General features: G+C 50.0%; 1 protein-coding gene across 3 annotated transcripts in view; it reads left to right on the forward strand.

Annotated features, from left to right (window-relative positions):
• The window catches only part of LOC142575727 (eukaryotic translation initiation factor 4 gamma 3-like), a 136,279-nt gene that overhangs the window by 74,739 nt on the left and 38,244 nt on the right, over positions 1–23,296 (forward strand). For all 3 annotated transcript variants that reach the window (XM_075685315.1, XM_075685316.1, XM_075685314.1), the window contains one exon: positions 4,593–5,199. In XM_075685315.1, the coding sequence (XP_075541430.1) occupies positions 4,593–5,199 (607 nt within the window). The remainder of the gene's footprint in view (positions 1–4,592; positions 5,200–23,296) is intronic.

The following is a 23,296-nucleotide window of genomic DNA, read 5'->3' on the forward strand; positions in this document are numbered from 1 at the left end:
TGCTAGAGAGAGAGAGAGAGATCAATGCTCAAAAAAAAACTAAAAAAAAAACTAAAAAAAAAAAAAGTTCTTGCTTAAACGCCAGCAACAAAGCGGAAGTTAGATGTCCTCGCTCGCGCCGACGGCGTTGCGGCCACACCAGTACACACCGAGGCAGGCTTCGCTATCATCAGTAGGACTCCGCGTGAATGCACTGATGTTGTTTGTCAAGTGCAAGGTGTGCAGGGGTAGTGTAGCAGTAGGCAAAAGCGAACGAGAATGTGGCCTTGCCATAAAGATCTTTACCATGTGCGCATGCTGCGGCAATGTTGCGTCAGCGTGGAGCTCGACCCACGTGAACGGAAACCTCGCCGCATGCGCGATGCAAGCCACCGGGAACCGGTGAACGGCCCTAAATGATGTTTTTGGCATATTTGACAATGGCGCAGATGAGGAAATGCCTGTGTCTGCTTTTCTAAAGAATTGTATGAAAATGGCAGTGACTATGGGCTTGCACAATGCTTGAATAAGTTGGAAGTGGCATTGCTTGTGCTCAGAAGCTTGCAGCAAAGTAAGCTCATCTTTTTCTCAGCGGAATATAGTCGCCGACGGATATTTCGGACTCCAAAAATTTGGACTTGATAGTTATTCGGCTAGATATTCCCGATTTCATAAATGCGTCAGGGTACCCCCCCCCCCCCCAGAGCTAATACATTTTCACGACAGATTTTTTGGAAGAAGTTAGGCCCAAAAGTTCGATTTTCTAGACTAAATCCCTAGTTCCGACCGCCCTTACCTGATCTTGGAGGCCGCCATGTTGGACTTTCTGCTGCCTTGGTTGGCTTCTAGCAGCCTGCTGTATACCCTCAAAAATTGGGAGGTGCTTGCTATCAATACAGAGTACACACCATCTTCCTGTCTCGGAGGCCATGCCTGCTCTTCCTTGGCTGACAAAATTCTAGGGAGGACGCTACTTTTATCTCTTTTTCTGTCAGCACTACAGTTGAACCTCGCAATAACTAAATCAGTGGGGAACGTGAAAAAATTCACTTACGCAAGATTTTTGTTGTTGCAAAACGAGACAGCTCAGGTGGATAATGCATCGCAGGACGAAACTTTACTGCCAAAACTCCGTTAGCCTACATTGGCAAACATTGCTCTAGGATATAGGGCCGCATTGCCGACAGTAATGTGCACCGCATACGTCGATCAGCTGTGGCAGCACTGCTGTAAAGCAGTATTTTTGGTCAATTGCTTTCATACATCCGGTCACTTTTTGAGATTACGTTTTGCGTAACTCAGCACTGGATGTAGAGCAAAAGCGCTCCACGCAAGCAGCCGCGTTTCTCCAACGCACGCTATCACCCAAAGACGCCGGCGTGTTCGGTGCTGAGCACAAAAGTGATTGCATCTCATATAGGCGAAGGCAATCAATCGAGATTACTGCCCTTTCATGCAAATTATGACTGGTGCCAATTCTGCACATGATGCCTGTGGAGTGGCACCGGAGCCAGTGTTCTTGAAGCAATGGATGCGCATTCCCCAATGATCGCATAATCACGGGCTGATACATGGCACTCCATGCTGCGACCACCGTCTCAAGCGCCACAGACAATTCCACGTCGGCGGGACCTGGATTTCCTAGTCTTTTCTGCATTTTGCTCACCTAGGCACACATTAAGCACTGCACTAGGTGTGCAAAAACCATTGTCGCATGTTGGTAGCAACGTGCGTGCTGCTTCGAACAGGCGATCATCAAACAAGATGGCGGCCATGATTTGTTTCCGGCACACGCGATCGCTCTCGGTGCTCGACAGTTTTTGCATACAAAACTGACCGCGCCCACACAAGCGCAATGCAGTGGCATTTTGCACAATTTTGATGCTAAGCAACTGCATTTAAGCACATTTAAGAGCTTCCTAGCCTTGCGCGAGTAGGTAATATGCTGGGTTGCATTCCAGCAAATTTCACTGACGCAGGATTGTAGCACAGCGTCAGTTTGTTGTCGAGAGGTACGACGTGTACTGAATCCTGTGGGCATTCGCTGGGGATATGAAAATATTTGGCTGTCGCCAGAATTTCGTTGTTACTGGGTTTCGTTATCGAGGGTTTCGATTGTATCATCATAATTACTAGATGCAGGAGCTGTATTTTCCTTTTTTTTTTTTCGGTTGGCGTTCCGTATGTGGTTTGTCCACAGAGCGAGTGCGTCTCGGAGGCAGTCACATCTTCGAGCGTGTTAGTGCGGCTGCGCGTTTGTCTGCTTGGCGCCGCCTCCTGTGCCTTCGTGTGAGCCATGTCGTATGAAGAAGCACGGTTCGTTTCTTCAATCTTTATGCCGATCTCCATCTGATCGTCTCCAACCGAATATGAGGCAGGGCATCACATATTTTTTTTTAGCCACTCTAAGCGTAATATTTTTTTTTGCTAAACGAATTTTTCGGACTGCTGAATTTGCATGGAACTATTCTTCACTTCCCGCAAGGTCCAGAAAATCAGGCAGCGACTGCAAAGACAAAAGGAAGCGCGTCACTAAGGTATAATTAAGCATCTTTTATTTTCACAGGGTTTCCAAACAGTTGGGATGCTATTACCACAGCCTTTATGGTGCACCCACTTTTATCGAATTACTGCTTATATAGAAGTGGCAGCAATGAGGTTTTGGCAGGAAACAGAAAATAACTTAAATCTTTATTTTGTTTTCGAATAGTTTAAGGGAAGACCCTGCGCCTGAAAGCGTTTTTAATTCTTTGTCGATTTTGATGAAACTTGCAGGGTTTATGTATTTCAAAGCGCTAATTTTAAATATACATCCAGTTTTTTTGCAGAATAAATAGCTTTCCAGAAATGGAATAAATTCGACTTTATTGCGTAATTTGCTTGCAGGTGCTGAGCTATCTACCAAACTACACATGGCATAATAAATATTGACATACGAAAATGTTGTGGAACTAACAGAGTGCAAATAAGCAAATATGGTGTTCTATCCCAATTTTATATCAAATGAGAACGCTGCAAGCTTCATTGAGAGAAATCCCATCTAACTGCTAAAAACATTAAAAAAATTTCTAATGAATGCAACATCATTGTTTCGTATATTTGCACTCTACACAGCTTTGCCTTTCTGGAAAAAAAAAAGCATTACAGTGATAGAAGTAGAAACAGAGATAATGCACTTCCAATACGGCATCATCATCAAAAAACCACGAAAAACATTTCACAACTGTTATATTAAAAGAAAGTTTGAAAAAACGGCACCAAAGGCCAACACTAGGCACTAGGTAGAATTCATGGCCGTTCGGCCGTTGCCGGTCGACGACATAGCATGCACTACAAGTATGTCCACTTCTAAAGGATTACACGTTTTCAGGCCCTCAATTATCCGCGAGCTCCATCCTGATGCAACTTCACTGCAGATGTCGCAAACCAAAGTTAGTTTAGAATCGATACCTTAAACCTGATTGAATCCCGTAATGATTCACGGAACAAAACTCCGTCGGACCTCCAGCATATCCACATGTCACAGTTGCGAGACTGACAAAATGGCGGCTTTTTTTGCCATTTGAGCGTTCGTGGTCCTTGGAGCCAATCATGACTGACGTGCCACCTTGGTCACATGCTCAAACTGGCCAACAATATCGTGTGCAGCGAATTTCTTTTTATGCCGTTTTTTTCGTGACCGCAACGCCGGCAATGTTGCCAACCGACTAATAAAGGCAGGAATGCGAACTTTCGAACGATACCAAAACGGCACTCGTAGAGCACGTAGTTAATGAGTTATGCCCAACAAAAATCTAGCACAATTTGTCCCCAATGTAAACGGCAATGCTTGTGGATAACGGAAGAAGTACGTGGTAGCTTGTAACCAAATTCCAGAGATAGGCGTGGGAAAGCGTCAGGAACGCTCAAAATAAAAATTGGAAATTCAAATTTTAGGGCGATTTTCGGTCCCAATGACCTGCCTCCCCCCTTAAATACTATATACTAATATTTAAATACTTTGCAGATACAAGAAAGCTAGCAGGCATATTCTTTCAAATATGCAGTCATTGCTGAATGTACAAGGTGACTACCGTATTTACACGATTGTAGGTCGAACCATTTTTTCAAATTTGCCAATTTAATGTTGGGGGGTCGGCTTAGAATCGAAACCAAACCGTGAACCGCTAGTAACGGCAAGAGAATCGAGAAATCAGGGACGCTACGGTGTGGCTACAACTTTGTACCTACGTTTCCATGGTTATGTATACCATTGTAGCCCACTGCTTTTTCGCATTACAGGTTCTGCGCCATATCCACCTAGTCGTATTAGTGGGAGTCTTATTTTTAGTTTTGGTGCCAAAAATGTATTTGCTAGCTTTTCGTGACCCATCCACTTCTATTTGAAACAAAATTTTTGCATAGAGCCTGCTCTATATCTACGCTATCTGAACCAAGGATTTCTACGGGTTCTGAAATTTCAACCTTTCATACGGTGCAGGCCTATTTTGCAGGGCTATTTTAAGGTTCTGGTTAGGTGGGATGTGAGCTTGGTCAGTTGGCACAGTGGGCACCTGTTGAAACATCAGTGAAGCTGATGACGCATTTCACATATTGCATTCTTCTTTTTCTAGGAGCAGCCATCTTCGAGTGCCACTGACATTGCTGGCATGTTTGCCGCCCAAGTGGCTGCCGTGGCCTCCTCATCGGGTCCCCCAGCGACCAAAGTTTCCTCCACGCCAGTACTAGAACCAGCTCCCCCTCCGCCGCCTCCTGTTGAAGAGGTCACCCCCCACGAAGAAGAGGTGGCTGCCCCCATTGAGGAGAGGAGAGAACTTCACAGTTCTCCAACTCCTCCTCCAGCTGCGGTGGTGACAGCACCACCGACCGAGCTCCGTGGTGCCGAGGTGGCAGCATCGCAGGGCATTTCCACGGAGGCAGCAGAATCCGCTGCAGCTCCTTCCGCCAACATAGAGGTGGCTGAGGTGCCGGTGTGCACAGAAGACACAGAGAGTGCTGTGCCGACGGCAGAAGTGGTGGACACGCGGAACAGTGTTGCTGCGGAGGGAAGGACGCCTGTGGTTGTGGACGAGGTGGCTCCGGTGGTGACAGCCGCTGCCGCCATCACGGTGACACCGGCCACGAGGAAGGAGCCCGAGGAAACACCAGTGGCCGCTGTGCCTGCCAAGACAGTGGCTGCTGTGGCAGCACCGGCAGAGACTACACGGGAAACAACAGATGGTGAGTCTCTGCTCCACTCTTGTCGAGTGCTGTTTGGTGGGATCTAAAGATTGGGCCCTTGCTACGTTTTGTGTCTCATTGTAGTGACGGTGAAGAACTCAACGCTGCCAAACACTGCAAGCCAAGAAATTCTCTTTATTGGACATAGTTATGATTCGAGTGTCGCTTGTTTTCTTGGCTATGCTGGCACTGGTGACCACAATCGTCAAATGCACAGTACAGTCAAACGCACTTATATCAAACCCACGTACAGTCGAACCCGACTGTGTCTAACTCATTTACATAGAGTTATTCTGTATATAGAACAATTTCTGAACACTGTATAGTTACATTGAGTATATATAGCCAAAATGACGCTTACATCAAACAAAAATAGCAGTGACTCCAGATATGTCGAACTCCAAGCGGCGGAAAGTGCCCCCAGAAGTTGGCTTTCTGTCGCGACGGTGGGGAAACCTGGAGGCGCGGCTCCACCCAACCGCTCTCCCTACCGTGATCGCGCTGTGTTGGGCAATCCGTCAACACCCTTTTACAAAAAAGTGATCTTGGTCCACCCGCTGCGCTTGCTCAGACAGCCAATCAGAGGCTCTTGTGCCATCATTTAAGATGGCGCAAGTGCGGGTTGTCTCGCTGCTTTTTTGGTTCATTGTTTTTGCGCGTCGTGAGCCTTCTCACGCAGTGTTGCCGTGATGAAGCGGCAGAATTTGATTTTGGCCATGAAGCTTGAAATTGTAAATCGAGTCGAACGCACTGAGAAGTCGTATGACCCTGCAGCGTGCAAGACTCCGAGGAGCACTCAGCATGATTTTGAATAAGGAGGAGATTAGGGCTTTAAGTGGACAAACTCTCGACCCGTTGCTCGTGCCGCTTGACACATACGCAAGGCCGTGTACAAGTAGTTAATACGAAATGGCTTCAGACATGCCGGCTTCCACGTGCCCAGTGGGGACTAAATTCTGATGAGTGCAATGGAGCCGTTGCCGGTGTTGCCGAAGTTTGGAGCAAGCTGTCGGAACTTCCGGAAGTTGTTAATGAGTCAAAGGTCGACGAGTTTGTGAGTGCAGATGATGGTGTCGTGACCACGGGAGAGCCTGAAAACAGACTATGTTGCTGAGATCGTACAGAGTACAAGTGAAAGTGGGCCCGATGAGGAAAGCAACGATGGTCCTTTGCCCACATACTCCGAGGTGATTGGTGCACTTGCACTAGTCCGGTGCTTCTGTGAGAATGCGGAAGGTTGCAGCCTCAGCCCCTCCGACTCGTTAGACATGGCTGTGAAATTGCCCAAGCAGAACAAAATACAGGACTATTTCATGCGAAGCCAAGCTTGTTTCATCAGTAAAGTGGTTTTATATATAGTATGTGCTTTTATGAGATCCAATTCTTTAGCAGGCTATATCGAGTTATGCCCTATATTAAACTGATAGGCATTTTTTTTGCAAGTTTGATATAGCCGGGTTCGACTGCATAACAAACTATTGTGTATAGTGAAGAGCTGTAAAATCCCATTGAAAATTTTTGTAGAACATGTTTATTTTATATATTGAACTTTTTTGTGATCGCCTCCAGATTCAAAATGTCCGGCTTCGACTAGCATGCCAAGTGTGTGTGCTATTTATACGTGCAGCACTGTGTATTCTAGAGTAATCGCAGATGCTTGCATAGCTTCGTAAACGCACAACACTATTCTACCATCCATGCTATCTGATTAGACAACTTTTGGTGTAGGATGGGGAAAACTATTTAGGAAATAGATGTCTGTGCTAACGAATAAATTGATCAGCCATAATCCCAATTGCTTCCATGAAAATGGACACAATGTGGGATTTCATGCAGGACTTGTAAAAGCTTCTCTGTAACCAGCAATGAATGAAGCTGAGTAGCTAATGTTTCCCCTTCACTATACATTTTTGTGCTTAATGTGAAGTGCACGCACATTTACTAGTCAAGGAAAAAAAACAGCTCGCATTGAGTTCCATTCGCTTCAAGCCCCATTTTATGAATGTCGTCTTGCTGTCACGTAACGCTCGGTGTGGCTTTGGCCGAATGCCTGCATTTGTTGTATTTCGGTCTGTTGCCAACTGTGAGCAGACACTGGGGACTATAGTAGATCATAGTAAGGTACATTAGTCTTTGGTTCCAAGCCTGGCCAAAGCATTTGGTCGAACTGCACTCACCAGCTTCCAAATGACTCTGATTGTGACTGGGCAGTGCGATCAGCCATCTTCCTTGTTGGCCCTCCAGGAGATGCAACCCAAAGGTATCACAGCTGACTGGACATGTTGGCCATCCTCATGGCACGAAAAGGCAGCTCTTGCATCTAGCTGTTTTATGTTGCCATCGTTGTTAGAATGATTTACGCGTGTTGCATTGACATGAGTGTGCATCAGTCTGCTCTTTAGGAGCTTGGCCAATGGCTGCTGTATCCTAGTCATGCACCAGTTCCATTTGGAAACCTAAATGGAGAAGATGGAGGAGCCAGCTGCCTCTAAGAGTTGGGTTAGTATAGCAATAGGCCGTCAATTTCTGCGTTCACCCTCTCTCCCATCCTCCCCTCATTTTTTAAGTACCATTTTTACTACATATTCCTGAAAGGACATCGGTAGTTTGGTGTGCTAAAGTAGAAGTCTATTGTAGCACCATGAGAAATCGGGAACTTCTCTAAACCTGGAGTGCATACCGCAAAGAGATGACTGAGCTTGTATGTACAAAATCATTTCATTGTGTATAACACTACTGGCTTACACAAGGTCTTGTGAATACATAAAGCTAAGGGCTCTTTAGCTATCGGTCACTTTCTATTACTTTGTTCTGTAGTTTTTCTTTGCCTTTCTCTTTTGTTTTTATGCAAATGCTTTGCTGCAAGGCATATCTAAGCACCAGAAATGCCATTGACGCTTGATGTCTGTGCCTGAGCTTCATCCAATCAGACTGGTGTGTTTGTAACATGTCCCAGTTTATTGCACTGTGAGCAGTGCTACTGATAATGAGTAGCATAATATGATCTTACAAATGTGTTGCTGCCTGTACGAGCTTCCGTGTGGATCTCTTAAAAGAACAGAAAAGGTAAGAACACAGCAGTGACATCTGATGGAAAGCCCGTAGAAGAGCCGCAATGAGCACTGTGGTGCGTTTTTGCAAGGGATGTGTAGCACACCTATAATTATGTATGCAGTAGCCGAGCGATTTTCTGGACCTGGAGGCTACCGAACAATAGTCTGAATAGAAGAACAGTCCGAAAAATCCGTGGGTCGCAAAACCGAACTATATTCCAGCTAAGCTGAACTGAAAAAGTTGTGGATGGTCCCACGTTTTAAATTCCTGCTTTTTTAATGATGTCTACTTGCATCCGTGCAAGCGTCATGTTCTTGTCATACACACTAGACAACAATATTAGTGTTGACGTCTTGTTTTGATAGTTGCGTGCGTCCAGAGGTGTCATGAGAGTCCGAGTGGCAGTGGGAAGGTTCATCCCACTGCTGCGAAAGTGAGCAATCAGCTGCTCGCCGGTGTCTGTCTTCAGCGGTGCCGTTTGCCTCTTCTGTCACGGGCCCTTTAGAGTTGAAAAATCCAGCACGCCTAAAGCAATTTGCAATCGTCGAAGACTAAACAGTCTTCCAGGCATTCGCTAGCATGCCAAGTGCCAAGAACAAGTTAACGGAGCATGTCTTCCCTTTGTCAAAGCACATGAGTATGCGGCCAAGTTAAAGGGCCCGGTAGTGCACCCTGATTTTTAATGACCCCTTGGTCCACCGGTGGAGCACACTCATATTCGGCGGCAAGAATTCAAGACGAATAGCTTGCGGGTTGCTTACGGTGCCATGCGCCCTGCAGTTGTCTACAACTATTACCATTCGCCTCTTCTGGCGCTCAAACATCCGGTCCAGATGGCGGACGTAATCTTCGAACAAGCTTTGCGTTATCCAGGCCTTTGTATTGTTGCTGTACCACGCAGGCAGGTTCTTCGCACCCTTAAAGCAACGGGGGTTTTTCCCCTTCCCTATCGCTAGAAGGGGCAGCTTCTCGGTGCCAACCGCATTTGCCCCAACCATGAGTTACACTCTCCTTACTACGCTTCCCACCAGCGCAGGCCTCATTAGTAAAGTGAACAGTCTGGCAGCATTTTGAAGAATAGGCCTGTTTCGTACATACACCCTGTGGGGATGCGAGACTCTCGCGCGTCCCCTGATATGTTTTTCCCGCATGGCGCGTCTCCTGTAATCCGGCTTCGCCGCGTGGCCTGCGTGATGCCCCCGGCGGTCTATGTGGTTGGGGCGCAGTGCGAGAGATGGCGTGAGTGTTGCGCTGCTAATGCCACCTCACGGCAGGGTTACTTGGGGGCGCAGGGGAGAACAGGCTCTCTTCCCCGGCGGGTCGGCGAACAGTGTGGACGACCCGCGCGTCGCCGACCCATGCTTCTGCGAGACCGCCTCGCGTGGCCGCCTTGGAACGTGCCACCGTCCGCGTGACCGTACACGCGAATGACCAGGCGTTGGGACCCGGCATGGGGCGGACATATTCGCTCGCTATCCGGTCGCGGTGAGTCGGACTTCTAGATTTGTCGCGCGCCCATTGGCATGTTTTGTGGATAGCAACTTGGCTAGCAGGCATTGATCTATGAAAGGTGCAATAAATGCCCTTGTGACTGTTTGCACTACTGTGTTGTCGTTCCTTTGTCCCAAGAGCACGGGTGAGGAATCCCACAACCCGTACGCAGATCCGCTGGCAGCCGTAACCACCACCACTGCAATGTTTGGCCTAGCTACTTCGACATTCCATACCAAGAGTCTTTCTTGCTGTTCAATGCTTTTCATTAAAACAATTCGCCGCAGTTAGCAATGGCACTGGCCCACTTTTGTAATCCTCGCCGGTGACTTCAAAGCTCGGAGAAAGCACAACGCATTGCATAAGGCTGCTTCTCGAAAGTCAGCTTCGCCTCAATAAAGCAGTGTCAAGCGGTGAAGCATACAGGAAGTATTGCGGTGAAGCATACCAAGGGTGGGAAGAGGCAATGGTCACGGGACAAAGTATGTATTCCTTAATTACACACGTGTGCCAGCTGTCTCCTGTCACCTCACGAGCACTGATACGCCTAATAATTGTTCTGGCAGGGCTTCAGAGCTATTTTGGACGTGCCTGTAGCATTTTGAGCCCTTAGTAGCAGTAAAAGGTAATGCCCCACGCCAGCAAAAAGACACCTGCTGTCCTCTTTTTTTTTTTTTTTCAGAAAATGTTTTTCCTCCTTCTCCTGGAGAAGACGGTCGGGTATTGGCGTCAAAAGTTAGTTCTACGCGCTATTGACTCACGCTGGCCACCATGTGAACCTTGGAGTCGGTGTGTAAAAGTCAGTAATTTCAGTTTCAAGAACCTTTTGCTGTCTGACTTTCCGGACTTTTTTGCCGGAACCACAGGTCAGAAACGGCAATAATCAAAGCTAACACCGTCCTTTTGATTATCTCGCTGCCTTGAACCAGCTCTCTTGCACGCAGATCTGGCAGCTGTATCCACCACTGTTGCAACGCTAGACTTGGCTGCTTTGACGTTCGCTATTAAGGTTCTTGCCATTCGGTGCCAGAATTCGCCATTGTCAGTAATGGCGCAGATTCCACCTCTGTAATCCTCGCAATTGGCTTCGAAGCTTGGAAAGCATGGAGTGTTGCATAATGCTGGCTCCCGAAAGTCAGCTTCACCACTGTACAGCGATGTTATGCTGTGTAGCATACGTGAAAGTATTGCGGTAGAGCATAACACGTGTGGGAAGGGGCAATTGTCACGGGACACTGTACATATTCCATAATTATACACGTGTGCACCCGCCATCTCCTATCATAGTACGAGCACCGATATATCTAATAAGTGTACTGGCAGGCTTTCAGAGCTTTTTCGGATATGCTTGTGATGATTTGAGCCCTTAAGGGCAGTAAAAGACATGCATTCATTTTTTCGGACTGCCCGATTTGATTTTTTTGACGTTTTCATGGCCCCTAGGGAGCAAGGAAAATGGGACGTTGACTGTACAACTAAGAAGATGCTTCAAGTGGTCCGTGGAGCAAACGCGTAAAGGAACGAGGACAAGAACAGAAATGACTGTCACACTGATGAATGATCGGGAAAGAATTGTGCCATCTCTTTGAAGGAGCTTGAGCTCTAAAAGCAAAGTGTTGGGTGACGTAAAGATGCAGGTGACCCTTATACAAACCAAAATAAACTCTTGAAAGCAGTGAAACACAAAGCGCAGGCATTGTGCGTGGGCTAAGAGTATGTGAGGACAGTTGAGGTTGACTTTCCAGCTGCTGAGAAAATCTTACTTGTGACAAAGTTTGGGCCTGGTACCAATGATCTTGCTCTCACTTCATAGAAATAGCTCATTTTCGAAAATATTTGCTTCTGTATGCATCTCTTTTTATGCATATTTGAAGTTGTTCAATTCGATTTATAACGGGCTTGATCAATTTTCTTTTTCGAAGATATTTTATTTGCTGTGCATCTTACTATCCCCTACCTTCAGTTTTCTTTTTTGAATAAAATAGACACTACTCCTTACTATTCAAATTAGATTAGTTTTTCTTTTAAATTTCTTCAAATGCTTACTCGAGAGTGACAGTATTGGGCCACGTGGTGTCAGTCTTTCGGCAAAAGGCTGGTGTGGCTACTCCAAAAATTGCTCCAAATCCTAAACTGGCCGGACCACCACTGTATGTAATATGCTTGGCAAATTTTTGTCATGGTGCCAAGGTGAGAGCAGGCAGATGCTTGCCAGTTAAGAGTGCTAGTTTTTGTGAAGCATTTCCCGAAGCTAGTTCTCGAACTTTCATCAGGGTTGCCACTGGAGGCACAGCAACTAAGCTGCAGCGTTTATATCTTCCTCCTACATCCTTGTTTTGAACAACTTCCAACAAGCACTTGTTTTATTGTTTGCTTGGTGGGGTGGTGTAAACTAAGGATAATGAAGCAGTTTCTCATTTGTAGCTTCATGAAAAATTGCCTCAGCTTCTAGCTTCCTGGAGCTCGCTTGGGCTGTGACCTGTTACAAGGGGCATGAGTGCCTTTGAGTTCGTAGAGTGGGTTCTTGCCGACAGCTTTTTCACAAATCGTATGGAGCCCTCTGAACACATTGTCCGCTGACGACAGAGAGAGTTCCTGTGCCATGATAGTGCCGTTGATGACAGGATCAAGCTCAGTTGCGTGAATTTTGCTTGCTTTTCTCGGAAACACTTTCCCATTTGAAACCTGCCTCTGTTAGATGTCATGATTGCCATTAGTGTGTCCAGAATGGCATTCATTTCTGCTAGGGTTCTTGTGAAACGTGATTGCGGAGCCTCGTAGGCAGATTTTTGCACATGGTGCACAATGAATACAGGATCCAAGCCTGTGGCGCTGCAGTGATCTCATGCTTGTCCCATCGTCAGTGTTGTGACACGTAACGTTCTCATAAAAAAAAAAATGAAATGCGGATTAAGTTAAAAGGTGTTATTTTTCAACATCTAATGCATTACTTCAAGTTCATTGACTGTGCACTGTTGTTTCTTTCACCATTTGTTTCATCTAGTTCTTTGAAGTTTAAAGAGAGGTAGTTTTAAGTTTTCTTCTGAGGCACAAGGCATCTTTACAATATGTGCAGAAACAATTGCGATGGCAGCTGTGACCGAAAAAATGTGTTGCTTGTCAGTTTATGCTGTTACAATTTTTTTTTGCTGCTGATGTGCTGCCTCTACAGTCAAATGATGATTAAAAAAAGTGGATGTGTATGCTTCAAAAGTTGTGTGTCAGGACAGACATTTTAACTAATACGTACCTCCCCCTCTCATTGTGCATGCAGGATTATTAAAATTTATTTTGAAGTTCGCAGTTTGGTTAGCAGAGTGTGGAGTTAGTCTGTTTAGATTTGTTAGTCTCCTGCGGGTCCAAAAATAAAGAAATGGCACCCACAGCAGGTCCAGGTTTTGTCAAAATAGGCTTTAGGTTTGGTACATTAGGCTTGTGCATGCCACTCTTTACATAGGCATGCTACAGCACATCGCAGAGGGCATCTGCAGCGGTTGCTAGTGGTTCAGAGGAACTTTGCCTGAGGTTGTCAAAGCATATCTCAAGTTACTGTTCTTTTTTTGTAATCCCTGTGCATGCCAAATCTGTTGTATCCCATAGGCTCGTTGACGACTGGATGCAGTCGATTGGGGGGGGGGGGGGACTCGCAAGGAGGCAGATTCATTCTTCCAGTTGTGGGCCATTGGCTAGCAGTCCTCTCGCGTCGTTGGGGAAAAAGGCCAGGGGACTTGCTACACATTGTGTTGGCGGGTGCAGTGGTCCAATTTTCCCGGCCGTCGCCTTGGTTGGAGTAAATTCTGTCATCCTTTCAAACCTACAGCTCACATCCACAACCCCGCAGTGGAGGGGTCTGGCCGAGAATTCGTTGATTCGAGACTGTTGTTTCCCGTCATTTTGCGTTTGCTGGACCAGCTGTCTAACCGCGGGGCGCTCGATGATATCGGCTGTTCGCTCGCGCTGGTTATTGGGCGCGTTTCCGAGCCGGCTCCTTCCACCTCGCGGTTTTGAAAGACCGCGTCGGAGAGGCGTGCCCGCCGGAATGTTTCACACTCGACTGCCGGGATTGGTGATGATGATGACGATCCCAATCATTGGCACCTACCCACAAAAAGCGGGATTGTGTCCTAGAAGAAGGCGGTGGAGCGAGAAGTGGAAGAAGTTTCCTCGCGTGCTTCGACCCGCGGCTGCAAGCGTTCTGTCGTCGTCGTCGTCGTCTTGTTCGGTGTCCATCCCCGAGCCTGGCTGAAGGGGAGGGAGGCGCTCTTGGCGTGCTCCTTGTACGTACGAAGCGGCGGTAGACGAAGATGAAGAGTAGCGGTGGTTGTAGTGGCGGCAGCGCGTGTCGCTCACGCGACCACAGCGCCAGCCGGCTCTGGGCGGTCCGCCCCGGCGGCACGGGCGCCCCAGCAGCAGCAGCACGGAGCCCGCTCGGAGACCCGGGAGCGGCCGGCGGCGGCGACGTCGCCGCCGGCCGGCCATGGCTGCGGCGGCCGCTGCGTCGGCTGCGGCTCCTCCCGACGCCGAGCCACGTCCTCCTGCTCCGACGGCGGTGGCGGCGGCTGCTGCTGCGGCCGATGAAACCGCGGCACCACCGTGCAGAGACCCTTGCAGTGCCGGTACGCCCGCGCTTTGCACGTCCTGTGGTTTGTGCCGTGTAGCGCTTGTAGCCGAGGAAATCTGTTCCCCCCCTCCCCCCACCCCCTAAGTGCGTGCGTGCCTGGCGTTGCTCCGAGATCGGCTTTGTTTGCTGCACAGCCGGAGGGGGGGACGGTGGTTGGCGCTGGTTAAATCGGTGATGTGCGTCGTTTTCGCTTTGGTTGTGCTGTACAGTACCGGCAGGGGGAAGAAAATGCTGATCATTCCACTTTTTTATTTATTTAACGCGCCATGTGCCTGCGGGGAGTCATCGGAGGAGCTGTTCGACCTCTGACCGCCCACGGTAGCTGCCAACGGCGGCGCTTCTTTCCAACACGGGAACGTTGGGTCAGTGGTACAGTGTAGTCACTGCGTGGATCTGCCTTCGCGTCGTTCTTTTTTCTGGCTTTAAACGGCTTTGTGACTTTGTGAGTCGAGCGTCTTCAACATAGTGTTGCGTTATAAGTGCAACAAATCGCGTTGTTTATGCATGCGTCGGTAAACTTGCCGACCGACTAATTGCCTTCCCGAGTTTATAATAAACTGGCTGCTTGGAAATTTGGAAAGAACGCGATATAGATGACGTCACGAGAGTGTCAGATCTGCGCTCTACTAGTCATTCTCGTGGCGGCAGTACGCTCAGAGCGCCCCCTCCAGTATTTTTGTTTGTTTGTTTGAAGGGTGTTCTATGGCGACAAGTAACGAGAAAGGGGGGGGGGGGAGTCTGTGAATCGGGGGCCCGATTATCGTTATTCTGAGTCGCAGCCATACGGAGCCAACAGTTAATGAAGAAATAATCAGGGAAATTATTTGTTGCATTTTATCCAGGGTAGAAATAAGGTAAAGGGAAATGAAAGTGCGCGAAAAATCAACTTGCCGCCCGTGGGAGCAGAACCCAGGTCCTCCGCATTTCGGCTCTCGGCGGAGGCAAGTCGATGTTTTTTTTTTTTTGCCCGTCTTCGTTTCGCTTTGACGCTTGTACTGTGCAATCAAAAACAACCGACAACTTTCCTGTGTCCTTCGCTTCATTTCATGTTGGCTCCATGTGGCGACAGGTACGGCACGCGTAGGTGGCGGCATTGCGCTGCGTGCGTAGTGCTTCATCCTTTCCACATACCATCTGTTTTCTGCCCCAGTGAGTGCCGGTGACACCGCGTTCCCGGAATGATCGGGCTCCGCGATATTGGTCGCTGCGATGGGGCGTGGGTGCTTGCTGCTCTGCGCTTTACGAAACGGCCTTTAATTCTTTTCCTTCCTCTCGCTCTCGAATCTGTGACCCCTTACTTCCTCGACGGCCTCGGGCGGTCGTCCTTGTGACGTCATCGCCGTCTTTGGCGCGTGCGGTCCGCCGCCGCGGCAGCTTTTTTTCGTGGTGGTGCGTCTGCTATGTGCGCTCGCGCGTGCGCTGACGGCAAGGAACGAGTTGTGCCGCGTACGGTTGCCGGCCGATTGGCCACGGGCGACCGTATTTGTTCTTTATTGCCTCGTTTGTCTCGCTGGAGACTTCGCCCGCCTTCCTTCGCCCCCCTCCCCCCTCTTGAGGCCGAGTAACGTGGCAGGCAGGCAGGCAGGCCGGTCTGTTGGTCGGCCGCCGTTCGCGAGCCGGCTTTCCCGCAGGCCACGCAATTTTTTTCTCATTCGCCGCCGTCTCTCGGCTGGCCGGCCGACGGTTACGTTGTCCCCTTTCCTTTCTCGCAGCACTGGTTTCGCCGCCGCCGCGTGATGTAGTTTCTAGCAGGTTGAGCCAGACGGCGGCGGCCTCCTCGATGGACCGACCGGGCGGCCCCGGAAAGACTGCGTGACGTCACTTCCCTTTTTGTCTGGGATAGAGGGAGGGGGAGAGGTTTGCCACACGCGGGCGGCCGAAAGCTCTGTGGTGTGGCGGTCGGCCTGTGTGTGTGTGTGTGTGTGTGCGTGGTGTGTTGTGTGCCGTATGGGAACCGGAGGGGACCTGGTTTTTGGGGCTTGATTGATTCGTGAAGCCGGGCCGAGGCTGTGCTGAGCGACGACGCACCCTACCCCCCTCTCATCGTGCCCCCTCCTCTCGACCGGGGTCGTCCGCTTTTGCTTTCCGCTGCTCGGTGATCATCGTCTGCGTGTCTCCCACATTCGGGCCACGTTGGTTGGCGCCTCACCAGCTGCTGGCGTGCGTGGTGGTTTGCACATTGATTCGGTAGCATTCCTCGCTCCGCCGAATGCCGTCTTGTCGAGACTCTGCTGCCTGACACAGCGTGTTCACACTCTCACTCTCTCATTCTGTGTGTACGGAAAGTTGCGTGCGTAACCTCTCCCGACCGTGTTTGCCAGTTGTGCGCCAACAATATCCGGGACGACACCCTCTGCGACCACCACCCTTGGGGCTATTCAAGACTCCCTCAATCCGAAGAGATTTCGAAGTCGACATTTCTCCCGCTGCTTGTTCGTGTGTGTGTGTTAGATGTAGGAGGATGTCGTGTACGCCCAGCCGAGTGTTCTGTCGTGTACGGAGTGCGCCCCCCTCGCCTCGTGCGTTTTGTTTGCGGCGATCGCGTTGGACCGCGTAAGTGCGCTTGCTTGTAAAGCGCGTGTCCATGGGCGTCGCTCTGCCGGCGGCTACGTTTCGACATCCGGCCGGCGCCTGGTCCTCCGCCGCCTAGCGAGAGCCACGGCCTGCGTGGTGAGTACTCGTACGCCGACGAACTCGGCGCCTGCTGCGGCTGCTGCTGCTATAATTACGGTTGTCTGAACGGGAAAGTCGTCCGGGTCTCTCCGGCATGTCTCTCTCTCACTCGCGCACTTCGGTGTGCGTTTTTCCTGTGGTCCTTGTACGATGAGATACGGTTGTGACGCTGGCTTTGAAGCTCGTGTCACGAGCCGACTGCGGTTTAATGGTGGAATAAGTGGGGTAGGCCTTTGCCGAGCTTGGAGGTAGGCTACAGGGTCTGCTAAACGCGATACGCTGCAGCAGGCTCTTTGCCTTTGCGGGCGATGATTTGTAAGGCGCCCGATTAAACACGAGGAACGGTGATCTACCGCGGGTACACAACCCGAGTCGCCGAGCAAATGGTGCTCTGGCTTGTTTTGGCGCTGCGAACTTTTTTCCTACCCACATTCCTTCTTCGAACTTCACGAGCGGTTCGAATGAGCTTGCATCAACAGGCACGCTCGTTTGTTGCTTATACTCTGCCGCCTTTCATATTACACACCAGCTGTGTTGCTCAACTCTGTGCAGCACAGTTGGGAATGTAAATCGTGGAATGCACATGTTTCTACCGCTCTGAGGCTGAACGAATTGCCACAGGATGTCGCTACCAGGGCCGCTGCCGTCGTCCACGGCGAGTCGGGAAACCGGGCGGCAGCGTCGCTTGCAGCGACATCTGGTGGCTCTTTGTCCGACCTCATCGCCTTAGAAGCGTTTGTTTCGTGCGTGTTTTTCGTCGGAGAGAGGAAAAAAACAGTGAAATAAGTCGCTGGCAATTTAGCGGTGAATGCGAGATAAATGCGTTACCATTATGTCACCTCTTTCGAGGCCCCGGATCCATTGTACACACGTCTGGTCCCTTCGAGGAGCAAAGTGCAACTGGCGATGGTCTCGAGCAGACCACCGCCAGTTGCTACATACATATATATATATATATATATATATATATATATATATATATATATATATAATCACACACACACACACACGTTCCTTTAAAACTCTCCCATCCTCTTGTCTACCTCCACCACGTGACCGGTTTCCCACACTTCACACATGCTTTTTTTTCACTTCGACAACTTCTAAACTGCTGACGTATTAAAAAGCTACACGTTAACGATCACTTCACTGTGGACGCTTTACACCACCAGATTAGTAGAAAGATCGTTCGTTATAGCAGTAACAGCTTCACGCTCTCTGGCTAAACTAGGGCCAGAAGATTACACCAACAACGCGGCTACTGAGCACGCGTTCACGGGATCGAATCCCAGCCACGGCGGCCGCATTTCGATGGGGGCGAAATGCGAAAACACCCGCGTGCTTAGATTCAGGTGCACGTTAAAGATCCCCAGGTGGTCGAAATTTCCGGAGTCCTCCACTACGGCGTTCCTCATAATCAGAGAGGTGTTTTGGCACGTTAAACCCCATAATTTACACCGGTATCCCCCTGAAGGGGTGGGTTGATACGTACGCTGACAAGCCGTCTCTAACTGCATGTGGAGTCGTGGTCAGCAGGGGCAACGCCCAGCGTTGTCGCTCGGTGCGGCCCACGTCGCCCGCTTTGCGCGGTTTTGGGCGCAGAGAGACGGCAAGAACGGGTGGGCGGTCTCGAACGAAGCGATGCGGCTGCCGTTCGGCGGCATTGCCGACACGTATTGCGCCAAGTACTCCGCGTAGACCAGCCGTCAGCTACCGAGGCGCGCACACGCTGTCGTGCCCGTGTTACGCAACGGTCGATGCACGCCGTTTGCGCTCCTTGCAGCGAAAGGGAAATCGCCGCGTCTTGTGCAACCCGCATCGCACTGCGAAGGACGCGCGGTCTCGTCGTCGCTGCAGAGAGCGCCGACCGATTTCACGGTTGTCCGTGCGCGAGCGCAGAAGAGGAGCGATCACTTCGATGAATATAACGACGCGGCGTTTTCGTTTCGTCTTTCTATATTTTTTTTTGCGTTTGAAACGAATGTCCAGACACTACGAATCCTCGAAGGAAACAACTAAAGAAAAATATTTGCAAGCTTCCGAGATTACTACGATTACTTACGTGATTTGCTAGGCTTATTCGATTCAGCCGAGTTTGACGGCTCCCAGGCCTTCGATTTCCCGAGGTGCCGCGATGCGCACGCACCCTGCAGACCCGTGCTCGATTGAACTTGAGGGAGGAAGAGGGGGGGGGGGGGTGCAAGGCCAGGTGCCACCGTGGTGCCGCGCACCCTTGGAATCTGTGGCCAGTGAGTGGGTGCAGCCCGGCACACCGTCGTAGCTGGCACACCACCCGCAGCTTTTCGTTTGCGGTGGTCGGTCGTGCACTTTTTTTCTGGATCGAACAGAACTTGCTGTAATAATGCGTTCCTGTGAAACCGGTTTTTTCTGGCGTATATTGAATGGAGATGCCGCTTCATAACGTCGCGATGCGTTGTCCCGTTCCTACGGTCGCTGCGGCTGCTGGCACGTGCGAGGGTGGGCAGAGGAAACGGGACGCGTGTCGTCATTATAGAACGTAATTTGCTGGCGTCGTTTAGCAGTGAGGAGAGGGTAAACATGAAGGCGTGTTCACTGTAGAAAAAAAAAAGAGAACTGCGTGTCAATACGACTTGGAAGTGAGCGCAGCACTAATAAGCGTATTGTTCCAGCTGTCCTTGCCCCGGCCGGCAATACGGATATCAAAGGCCGCACGTTCTCAAGACACCGCTGTTGCTCTGACGCCGTTCGCAAGTTTACACTGCCTCAGTGTGAACCTGCATGTCTAAGAGAATCTAGATGGAGAAGTACGTTCGTTCTTTTCGTTTTTTTCCCCCTCACATATTCCTGGGTCCGCATTTGGGCTATAGGGTCCCGGCGAAAGGGTTAATAAACGAGCTGGCAAATGAGCGGTGCGCGTTTTGCGCTCTAAGCGGCGGTACTATTGAGGTTAGCCCCGTGGCATCATCGCCGTCGAGCTGTGAAGTAGGGCGCCCCGCTGGCTTGCCCCCGTTTTTTCTTTTTTTTTGTGTGTGTGTGTGTAGGCAAACGGCAGCAACGAGTGTACGCACGCGTGCGACGGAACTGCGACAGTGTCGTGTCGTTATCACCGAACATGGAAGCTAGCGTTTCTGTGGTTCCTTTCTCAACGTTTTGTAAAGAATGCATGTTTGCAGCGAGCTCGGTTTCCAGAATCGTCCGGCTTCAAGTTTCTGAGGATAGCCTACTGCCGCAGACGCTGTGTGTTAGTTGGATTAGGCGATCGATTAAAAAAAAAAACGCGTTTGGTTTTTATTGTCTCATCGTCTGTCGGACTGAGCGAGTTAATGGTTGTGTGCTTCGGAACATCATTGCGCAGCGGTCAGTATACGGCTGCGCTCAATTTTTCTCGCATCGCTGGGGAACACCTCGCTCGATCGAACGGGCTACGGCGTTCACTGCACTTACTTTTGTTCCGAACAGATTCGTGTATTTAAATGCTTCGGCGCCCGTAGTACTTGGAACTGTTAACAGGCAGCATTTCCCCGTGAGGAATAGCCTCTCTCTCTCTCTCTCTCCACCAAAGTCCTGCTTATAGCGAAAAGCGTTTTTTTTTTTCTCGTGACATGCGGCAATCGCAAAAGGGGCACCACAGTAACATTTCGATCTCTCGTTATAGCGTTAAATTCGAAACGGGAGGTTGAAATAATCTTTCTTCGGCATGGCTGTCTGTCCGTCCCTTGCGCCACAAAACACCAAATCGTCATCTTCCGTGGATTGCGCTCGCACTAGTCGTTCAACTGCGATCTCTCTTCCCCTTCTGCCCTGTACATACGCGGACGTAGGTCGTTCAACCTCGTGCCCCTTGTAGTAATAGCAGCGGCAGCAGTAGTTTTATCGCGGCCGCCTTGTTGTTCCTACGTAACCACCGCCTAACCATCGCCGCCTCTCCTGCTCCGGCGGCAGGCAGCGGCATCCTCCCTATATCGAACGCATGCGGAAGTGACTTGTAAAGGGTGCGGGACGTTTGCTTGCTTTCTCTCCGCCGCGCCGCTATCGCTAACCGTCGTTGTAAGCCGTATACTTTTGTAGTTCGGGTCGAGCGTAAGCAGTGCGTGCGAGGCTGTTTTGTGTGTGTGTGTGTGTGTGTGTGTGTGTGTGTGTGTGTGTGTGTGTGTGTGTGTGTGTGTGTGTGTGTGTGTCGCATCCGCGAAGTAGGGGGGGGGGAAGAGAGGGAGGGATCGTGCACTGGGCGCGTTGCATATATGCAAGTCTCTTGCGTAACTCGCAAACCAGATCGTTATTGCATCTGGGGCGCGCCACTGCACATCCCTTCTCTCTCTCTCTCTCGCTCTCTCTCTCTCGAGCGGTTAGCCAGCCTTCGGGCTTCAATACCTAAGCCTAGGAAGCAAGCTGCCTCGTGTAGCGCAAGGCTGTGTGCGCGACTTGTATGCAAACACACGCGCGCATGCAAAGAAAAACTGCACGATAGGAGAACTGGTTACATACAAGACCGCGCGTAACTGTTTTTCTCGAGCAGCTGTGACTGAATCGCGTGGAATCGATGCACCGACACTTGCGCGTGGTTGCCCGGATCGCGTCAGTTGGGAAACGCCGCTCGAGTGCTCCTTTTCGTCCCCGGAGACCTCGTTTTTTCTAGTCCAGCCAGCAGCATGCAGGGACAGTTCGCGTTGTAGCAACGCGTTGGGCTCGGGCTTTGGAACGTTTTCTTTTTATTTTTCGGCAGCGTTATCTCCGACAATCGCAGATGGTGCAACAAATAGCGCGCGCCTCTCATTTTTCCTTTCTAAACCCGTATTTAGTGCGGTTGAAGTGAGAATTCACATTTGCTGCCATGGCCGCGAGTGTGCGCTTGTATTGTCATTATCAGACAGTCATAGCAGCTCACGTTTATTGCAGTTTTGTTTGGCCTGCGAGATCTTCCGCTCTCGGAGGCCATACGTTGTGGTCGCGGCTATCTCCCAACTCCACAAGGTTATCCATAACATTCTCTCGTCGAAGCGGCCTGGGACTAAGCGAAAGCCCTTAACGCAGTCGTTTGCTACGAAGTGCATTTTACAAAAGCAACGCGCAATTCAATTCGAAGCGGGCAGCCGGGACCGCCGCCGTGTTTCCCGCGAGCTACGCAAACCACGCAAAGACTCTAGCGCTAAATCTGAGAAATAGTATATGTACGTTATACGCTATGGGTCGTTCAGCGTTTCTGCGAATGCGCAGTAACGAACCGCCGTATTATAGCGTACGCTTAATTAAAGCCGTCTAAATTGCCATCGACGCCTGGAAGTGGATGGAAGCGCCGCCCTCCGACGGAAGTGGTCACTGCTCTGCTATTCACTGACGCTCCACGGCAGTTCTTGAAAGGCGTTAATAGACTTTTAGCGTGTCCGCCATTCCGGCAAACGGGGGGCGGTTTGGCCGGATTGCCGTATGTGCGGGGGCCGTAAACGGTAGCGGCCAGAGCAGTGCTGCCCCCTGCTGGCGTGGAGTTCAACCAGACAGAGCTAAAATTGCAGTAACCCACTTTATTTTGCTTCGCTGCTGGTGCAAATTTTCGGGAGTGGCGTAATTGTGAACACGATTACGCCGCTGTCGAAAATTTGCACCAGCAGCTAAGCAGGATATGGTAATGGGCTTTGTGTTTGTGTGGTTCAGCTTTGCACCACCAGCTGGCGCCGCCAATCTGGCCGTTCACGCTTACGCCCTACCACATCCGGCAAACCGCCCGCGCTTGCCGGAATACCGGACGCACTAAAATTCTCTAGTGTCTTTCTTTTTCCGTCCGAGAAGCGGCGCTGTGTCCGACCGGGTCGAGTTGCGTACTGGTTTGATGCGGACGAGATTGTGTTGCTACCTAATGGATAATATCTGTGGACACGAAGGCGAGAATCTAGGTCTAAAATTGAACGTTAAAAAGGTCGGGTGTTATGGTATTTAATGAAAACGGTGAACAGACAGTGTCAAATCAGGGCCAGGAAATGCCTTTGGTACGAGAGCGTAAAATACCTTGGTATATGGATGAACGAAGGCGGCAGATAAAAATAACAGCAAAGGGGAAGAGAAATGCCGCCCTAATGAAACGCAGAGCACTATGGGGATACAATAGGTACGAGGTGCTCCGGGGTATGTGGAAAGGTGGTGTAATGGTTCGAGTGCTTACACTCGGAAATGCGGTTGTTTGCTTGAAATCGGGGTACAATCAGGACTCGATGGGAACCAAAGGTCAGTGGGACGCTTCGCATTGGGCGCTCACGGGAAGTCTGCAAATGAAGCTCTGCAGAG

This window comes from Dermacentor variabilis, chromosome 3 (genome assembly GCF_050947875.1).
Source record: "Dermacentor variabilis isolate Ectoservices chromosome 3, ASM5094787v1, whole genome shotgun sequence".
NCBI classification, from domain to species: Eukaryota; Metazoa; Arthropoda; class Arachnida; order Ixodida; family Ixodidae; genus Dermacentor; species Dermacentor variabilis.